The sequence below is a fragment of the Condylura cristata genome, unplaced genomic scaffold (genome assembly GCF_000260355.1).
Source record: "Condylura cristata isolate star-nosed mole 26May11 unplaced genomic scaffold, ConCri1.0 scaffold00015, whole genome shotgun sequence".
NCBI lineage: Eukaryota > Metazoa > Chordata > Mammalia > Eulipotyphla > Talpidae > Condylura > Condylura cristata.
The window spans coordinates 27,547,742-27,555,999 of NW_004567116.1; the positions used below are offsets into that span (position 1 = coordinate 27,547,742).

General features: G+C 34.8%; 1 protein-coding gene across 3 annotated transcripts in view; it reads left to right on the forward strand.

The window, feature by feature from the left end:
• The window catches only part of PIK3C2A (phosphatidylinositol-4-phosphate 3-kinase, catalytic subunit type 2 alpha), an 81,775-nt gene extending 74,134 nt beyond the window's left edge, over positions 1-7,641 (forward strand). For 2 of the 3 annotated variants that reach the window (XM_012725643.1, XM_012725644.1), the window contains 5 exons: positions 560-677; positions 763-835; positions 1,183-1,292; positions 1,378-1,503; positions 4,587-7,641. In XM_012725643.1, the coding sequence (XP_012581097.1) occupies positions 560-677; positions 763-835; positions 1,183-1,292; positions 1,378-1,503; positions 4,587-4,769 (610 nt within the window). In that variant the 3' untranslated portion in view covers positions 4,770-7,641. The remainder of the gene's footprint in view (positions 1-559; positions 678-762; positions 836-1,182; positions 1,293-1,377; positions 1,504-4,586) is intronic. The other variant, XM_004683011.2, reaches the window with a different exon arrangement.
• Positions 7,642-8,258: the final 617 nt, after the last annotated feature.

Genomic DNA, 8,258 nt, shown 5'->3' on the forward strand with positions numbered 1-8,258 from the left:
GAAACCCTCAGTTTTAACATAACTCATGACCAGCAAATTTTGTCAAGTTGTTCATATTCTTCTGAGACTAGCTTTCAAAAGTAAGGAGACCATAAAGTGACTATCACAGTTTTTCTCCATGTGCAAACTCATTTTACCTTTGCCACCAAAATGGGCAGAGTTAAAATTTCCTATTTAGACTTTGACATACCCCTTTTGTGAATTTTACTGGTGGCTACAATAGCTTTTGCTAATTGGGTCGTGTGTGAAAAATAGCTTTTGCTTTGGGGGAACAGATCTGTAGCTATTAATTTGTGAATGGTTAGTATTGAAAGAAAATAACTATGTGATAGGAAATAAATATAACTTGTTACCAAATGCATGTACCTTTTGTACAAAGGTTAATGATAATACTTGAACTACTTTATCAAACCAGTACTTGGAAATCATAAAAATTTCCCTTATAATGGATTAAGACTGCACTTTGTATGATAAGTAAATAAATATATATTTGTGTTTTGTCTTCCTGCTGAAATAATTTAATTCCACATTTTTTTGTTGTTTTACTTTTCTTTCATAGCTTTCCTAATAGGATGGTTCTAGGAAGAACAAACATAAAAGATGTAGCAGCCAAAAGAAAAATTGAGTTAAACAGTTACCTACAGAGTTTGATGAGTGCTTCAACAGACGTAGCAGAGGTGACTGTCATAACTGAAAAATAATAGCATACTATCTTTGGGGCTACATAATACTTAAATTAATGAATCTTTTGTTTTTTCTCAGTGCGACCTTGTTTGTACTTTTTTCCATCCTTTACTTCGTGATGAGAAAGCTGAAGGAATAGCTAGGTCTGCAGGTAAGATTATTTTTTTCTCTTTATTGATAATTCATGGCTTCCTATAACCTGCAAGTCTGCAACTTCTCAATAGCTATGGTAAACTGATAGGTTATTGGCTATAGTTCGGTGAGAATGAGAGGAAGATAGTGTTCTAAGCTATTCTATTTCTGGATAAACTTAATTTTCTTAATAGAGTGTACTTACTAAAGAAGTGTATATCAGTGGCCTACCAGGATCAGTGGCCTACCAAGATGCACCCCGTGGCACATCACACATCACACTTGTCATGGTCCTAGAATTAAAGCAGAATTATTTTGTTATACTACTGCAAGATAAAATAAAGACTACATATTTGAATTTTTCAGCTACAGGTCTCCTCAGTCCTACTCCAGGCCAAATAGGAGGAGCAGTGAAATTATCTGTCTCTTACCGAAATGGAACTCTTTTCATCATGGTGATGCACATCAAAGATCTTGTGAGTGATTACAAATAATCATGATTGTGGAGGAAACTTATTTCTTGTAGGAAGCATTACTATTAAGAGACTGCTTTTTTTATAGGTTACTGAAGATGGGGCTGACCCAAATCCATATGTCAAAACATACCTACTTCCAGATACCCACAAAACATCCAAACGTAAAACCAAAATTACACGAAAAACTAGGAATCCAACATTCAATGAAATGGTACGTTAAAATAATTTCTAACAATTTTCTGATTTGTTTTGAGATTTTAAATATTAATCACAGAATTTAAAATTTTTAGTTATTGGTTGCCAAACTATCTAGTATGCTAATAAAGCAAATCTCAATCCAATGCAGAATTGAACCCTTAACCATAAGACACTTCGATTTTAGTTTCTCATTCAGTGCTTGAACTCCTGCTACATTTTCAAAATGGTGGATGTCAGCTGTCTATGTTGAAACACTTCAGACAGTCCAGTTTTCTTTGGCAGCTCCAATTTTTAGATAATTTTTTATTCTGAGCTGAAATTTCTACTCCCTATAGCTTGTACCTATAGGTCATACAGAACTGCTATTTTCTCCTGTGGTGGCAGCCCTGTAGATATCGACCGACCTATTTTTTTTTATGAATCTTTCAAAGAGTTTGTTTGCTTAACTGGCTGTAGTTTCAAAGTCATACTTCTTGTATGCATAAATAAATGAATCTTTTAAAAAAAATGATCTAATAGTTGGACAAAAGAGAATTGAAGGAAGGAAGGTAGAACAGCAAACATCAGCTCAACATTGTGGAACTTACAAACTTATAACCAGTGTGTCGGAGACTTTGTCCCTGATCACGGATTATTGGGGGGCAGAACAGGCAGGGTCTTAAGGTGGGAACAATGTCAGTGAGGCGATATTCTAAAAATAGGGGAGTAAAGGGAAGTGGGAGTGAGGAAGACACAGGAGTCAGAGTTGGGTGCAAATCTTCCTGCTTTGACTTCAGCAGAGGTTTATTTTATATATTTCAAGCAGGCAGAGGGATGACATTAGCATATGAAAGGGGCTGAGATCACTATCACCTTTTTTCTAAGAATAGTCTGGGGTCATTTTGACCTTTACTTGAGATCATAACATTCTAAAATCAATCAAGGTTAAAAACAGGTACATAGATGCACAAAGTTTAAGACTAATATTACTATAGTGAAGATTAACTAAAATAAAGTCCCTTAAACCTTATCTACTACCTAATGGGTTTTTTTTCTACCTGAGACATCCTGGGAGGCAGGAAGAGGAAATTTCTTGCAAATCAAATTACAGAAAAGTTCTTTGAAGAAACTTGTTAAAAGTTTTAAGTGAGTTTCCTTGAGATCTAGACAGTAGAAAGCATAATTAGCTCTGAATAGGAGACATAGGTGAATTATCTAAAGACTAGACAGTAGAATCCTGAAAGACTAGCCAGAAGACTTGTGTGAATTCCTTTGAAGTGTAGCAGGTAGAAACCTGACCAGCTCTAAAACAGGCAACCTAGATGAATTTCCACATCTAAAAGCCAGACAGTAGGAAGTTTGAGTAATTCTTTAGAAGCTGAATGGAAAGGTAGGTCAGATAGTAGAGTGATGAGATTTGTGGTTTCCTCCATCCAGCAGTGAGAGAGACTTTGCAGAAACAGCCCTTTTGCTTTTATTGATCAGCCAGTTGTCAAGTCACTTTTGACTTCAGAGGAATTTCTCACCCTGGTGCAGTGCTTGCTTGTCAGGGCCAGGCAGCACCTTTTGCTGCTGAGGCAATCCAATTGTAAGCTGAAAGTTGCTCAGAATATTTTGATATTACTATTATACAAAAAAGGGAGGTCATAACATAAATTAGCGTGGAAAATCTGATTTTTCAGAGCATTTCCCCTCCATCCGTACCATGTCTGACGACAGAAGTTGCATAGCTTGTGTCACCAGTGGTCAACCTATTCCTTAATCCGCTACTTCTTTAGGATAAATATTACATTATTTACTTACATTAACATGGTGTCCACACAAAAATACCTGGATTGAGATTTGGAAGCAAAAAATTTTGAATTTTCATTAAGGCTATAAACTTACTAAAGCTGTAGAATATCCTTTCATACCTTTGTAAGCATATAATGTTTGGCATTATGCCCAGAAAGTAGTATTTACTTTCTTTCTAGTAGTGTATTTTTCTTCTTTAAAGATTTATTTATTTATTCAGACATAACTAAGGTACAAGCCAGAGGTGCAGGGGCGGTGAGAGGATTCACAAGAGACAGAGTAGGGAACAGAACAGGCATATCAACGAAGTTACACTGCTGAGGGGAGCAGTGGGCTGGTCGAGAGAGGTCTGCCACACCATGTGGGTCACCTCCCTGGCTGGGGATCAAACTCGCAAAGTGGCTGTGGCTAGCTTGAGAGTGCTGTGCATTAACCCACTGTACCACCAAGGAGGACCCTAGTAATGTATTTTAATGAAAGTAAAATGTCACTGTTTTTAGTTCTTATGGGCAGAGTGAAAGGATTGGCTTAAGGAGATATTTCTCAGAAATAAGAGTAATCTTTTCTTGGGGAAAAAAAGAAAGCTAAACATCACATGTGATGTGTTTGAAAGACAGTAGCTTTTTTTTTTTTAACACTCTCAGTGCTGTAAACTACATTTCTAACTGGTGAGTATGCACTGAAGTAGGTAATCAGAATTTCATTATACATAAAATTTTAATCTCTTTTTTTTGTAAAACAATCATAATTATGCTATTCTAGCTTTCTTCCTTCATTTCTCTTTTGTTTAGCTATTAGATCTTTTTTTTTTTTTTTTAAGATTTATTTATGCATACAAGAACTGGAGTGTAGGCTAGAGGTGCGGGCAGGGGTAGGGAGTGGTGAGAGATTCACCAGGGACAGAGAGTAGGGGGCAGAACAGACAGATGCACTGAAATACACTGCTGAGGGAGCAACAGGCAAGACAGAAGAGCACCATGTAAGTCAGCTCCCTGGCTGGCCTGAGATTAAACTGGAGCTGCAGTGGCTGGTGATAGCTTTGATTAGTGCTGTCTTTATATCCCCTGTATCTCCATTCAGAAAAAGTATATTTTTTGGCCTAGCTAATAGCAGTCTACTTTGTACATTCTTATGTCAGATGTTTAGAGGAATAATAACCTTGGACTCCTGAAATACAAAATGTACTTTTAAAATATGAGACAAATTCCATCAGATGTGTCATAATCAGTGTCAATAATCAGTCACTCTAAGAAGTCTCACATTTTTACTTAATCCAAGAAACCAAAAAATAATCTGTAACTATTTTTTTTCCCTTTGCTGTAGCTTGTGTACAGTGGATATAGCAAAGAAACCCTAAGAAAAAGAGAACTTCAACTAAGTGTACTCAGTGCAGAATCTCTGCGGGAAAATTTTTTCTTAGGTGGAATAACCCTGCCTTTGAAAGATTTCAACTTGAGCAAAGAGACAGTTAAATGGTATCAGCTGGCTGCAGCAACCTATTTGTAAGTGGTAAATTTCTGAGTTTTGGAATCAAGAATAATTATAAATGCGTGTACACATCTACCCACGTGAACTTTGTATAGTATTTTTATCCTTGGATAGAAATTATCAAGTGTACTTGCTGCCTTTCAGTATATCTGTTGGACCAACAGTCACATAACTAACTTTTATGAATTTGCTAAAGCCATTGTTGTTTTAAAGTCAAAGCTGTAAACCCTAAATGTAATATATAACAAGGCCTGAAAAAGATTGAGTTGGTGAAGGATTTAATCATATCTTGAATAATTCAGAACTACAGCTTTATTTGGTCTGATGGTACCATGTTATGTACACAGCACGTTTGCTTTCCTGTTGTGCACACTTCATTGTCCTCACCACTATGTTTGCAAACACCAAAGGAAAGGAAGGCTACAGACGTTACAACAGAATATAGCTGCTATTCACAGGGCAGAAAAGCAAAGCACAAAAATTAGGTAGCTACGTTAAGAACTACTAAGTAGTTTATAGAATTAGGGGGAAAATAATATTGTTTTGTATCATCCATTCATATTTTTAAAGCCTTTGTCAGAGTAAGTGCCAGCCACTGAAGTTGTAAATAATGGTGCCTTAACTTCATATGCTTCCTGGCACTTCCCCTGAGTTTAAAAATAATTAGCAGATAGTTTTCACTCACTTTCAACTTACTAAAGACAAGAATTATGTACACTTACTAATTTTTTTCTCACAGGAAGATCATTTCTATGTTTCTGATACATGAATTAAAAAGGCAGCCACTTGATCTTTTTGTTGCCCAGTGAGTGAGATTTTTCAATGTAACCGTACACTAAATTCTGTCATTCCAATACAATCCTATATTCCCAGGAGTGTGAGTGTGAGTTGAAGTTTGGTAACTTCACCTTCATGTGTTGTATTCCACTCCTTCATTAAACAGGTGACGTGTTCAGCCATGTGCTCATTCCTGTTTGCGAAAAGAACTCCTTGTGTAACAGGGCAGATCTTCAGAGGAGGCACAGGACAAGAATTCTAGGGTCCAGATTGAATTTTAATGTAGACTTTCATGGTGAAGTTTGTGTTATAATCCATTTTACTTACATTTGTAAACATTGTATATTTATATGAACTACTTTCCTTAATATAATGTGATTCAGAATCATAAGGGACATGATTAAAGTTATTCTACAGTAATCATTAGGAATAAGGTTCATTTTTTATTAGTTATTCAACTTTACACAGAATTTAGTGTTTAGTTTGGATAAATATGTATATATAAATAATTCTCATGGTTAAAGTAGAAAGACACTTTTTAAATGGAAACAGAGATAGTAGCTATTAGTTGCTGTGAGATAACTGACAAAACATGCAATGAAGAGTACCAAGAAAGAAAAGACAATCTCCAATTAAATTGCCCAGAATAAAAGTTTTATGAACTGTGCAAATGTTTCATGTAAATGGTGATACCTGCAGAGAAGAAATAGAAGAGTTGATAAGGTATGGGTATCTATGGGATAAAAAAAATGTATGTAAGGTTAAAAAAAAAACTTGAAATTTTTGGTGCCTAACACTAATGGTCCATTTGTAGGAAACCCCTTGAGTATGATATGTGAATGTCTTTTTTGTTGTTGTTAAAATGTGTTGTTTATTTAATAAGTTAATTAAAATGCAGATCAAAGCACCACTGTTTGCTTTGTCCACCTATAGTTAACATTTTCCTTAAAGTATGTAAGTATAATTGCAAGTGTAAAGAAGTACTAGATATTTTCACTAAAGATTTTGTTACCTAATTCCATTCCATGAGTTATCACTTAGTTACCATTTTTAAAAATATAAGAATTTTTAAAAAGTACTATCTTGGGGAAAGGTCATTGTTAATTGGATTCAGTGTATATAGCCTACATGCAGTCTGTTACAGCAGTGTCTTTTAGCACAATTAGTAGAGCTAGAAAATATATCAATTTTCAATTATAAGAAATCTGGATTCCTATTTAAGAGTATATATGACTAATGCTGTACAGTTAACCAGAGTTCAAAAGAAGTGGTAATGTTTTCTCCTAATTTAACTCATTTTGTGCCTTCTTTGGTCATTAAAAATACACTTGTGCACATTTTACATATATTTTAATAATGCTATTTGTGAAATGATAATTTCAGCCCTTATCAAAAATGGGGAAAAGGGGAGACAAAGGAGCATCTTTGCACTACAGCTATCAATAGATTATAAATCACTTGATTTTTTTAAAACATTTTTTTAGGCTTACTTTAAGATAAATCTGAAACAAAAGTTTAAAAAAGAAACTGGCCAAGACACTAGTTTTTATATATTGTCACAATGCTTTTATACCTTCCTTTATCAAGTAAATAATAATTATGATGGTGTGTAAGTCCTGCAGTGTTTTGGGATTTGAAAGTAATGATTTACTCCAAGAACCTGTTTTCTTTACTGAGGAACCCAGTGTAGAACTTGCACTGATGTTTTTATCTGCCTTTATATGAATCTATGAGTATCTAAATGTTAAGGCATGTATGATCTTTGATGAAATATTTTATATTTTCAAATTAAAGTTGTATAAAAGTTTTATCTTGCCTTAAATTGACTGTTCTTTCTAGAATTTAAATTGCAGCATTTAAAAAACATGATTTTGATATTTAGACTTCAAAAGGATCTAAAGCCCTATTACCATAATCCATAGGTTTACTTTCATACTAGCAAGTATGAAAATGAATATGGCAATTAGTTTCATCTATAAGAACCAAATACTTTAATTATATTAAAGTAGTGAGAAAAGATGTATAATATTTTTATTAATAACTTGAATATATTCAGTGAATTGAAGGTGACTTCATAACTGTACTATAATTGTATTAAAATACTTTTGGAATAAAGGAACTCTGCTATCATTTATTGCTTCATTGATGTATTACCTTTTTGGTTCCAAATGATAATGAGTTCACTGTTGTCATACTTTGCAAACCTCCCAAAAGTTTATTAGATTCAAGTAATCCTGAATTTTTAGAACTAGGTCAGTTGTCCCTAAAAATGACCTAATATAGGAGGGCCCTCTTGGTAGCACAAGGGGCTAAAGCAAAGTACTGTGAAGCTATCCACAGCCACTGCACCACAGTTCAACCCGCAGCCAGGGAGGTGACCCATGTGGTGCAACAGACCTCACCTGTCTCTCCCACTGCTCCCCCAAGCAGTGAATTTCAGTCGATCTGCCTGTTCTGCTTCCTACTGTTCTGTCTCTGTTGAACCCCCATACCTCTGGCCTGTACCCCAGTTCTTATGAATAAATAAATCTTTTAAAGAAAAAAAATTTAAATGTCCTAATAGTGTCTGACCTATAGTTTAGCCAAACCTCTGAAGTCTAGCTTCCCACTTTACTAAAGCCTAGCCACTTCATAGAAGTGAAATGCTTCTGTGATTATTCTCCCTGATCTTTGGTAGTTTATTTAAATTTAAAGTAGTATAGTAGTAATAGCTGTATTATAACCATGTAC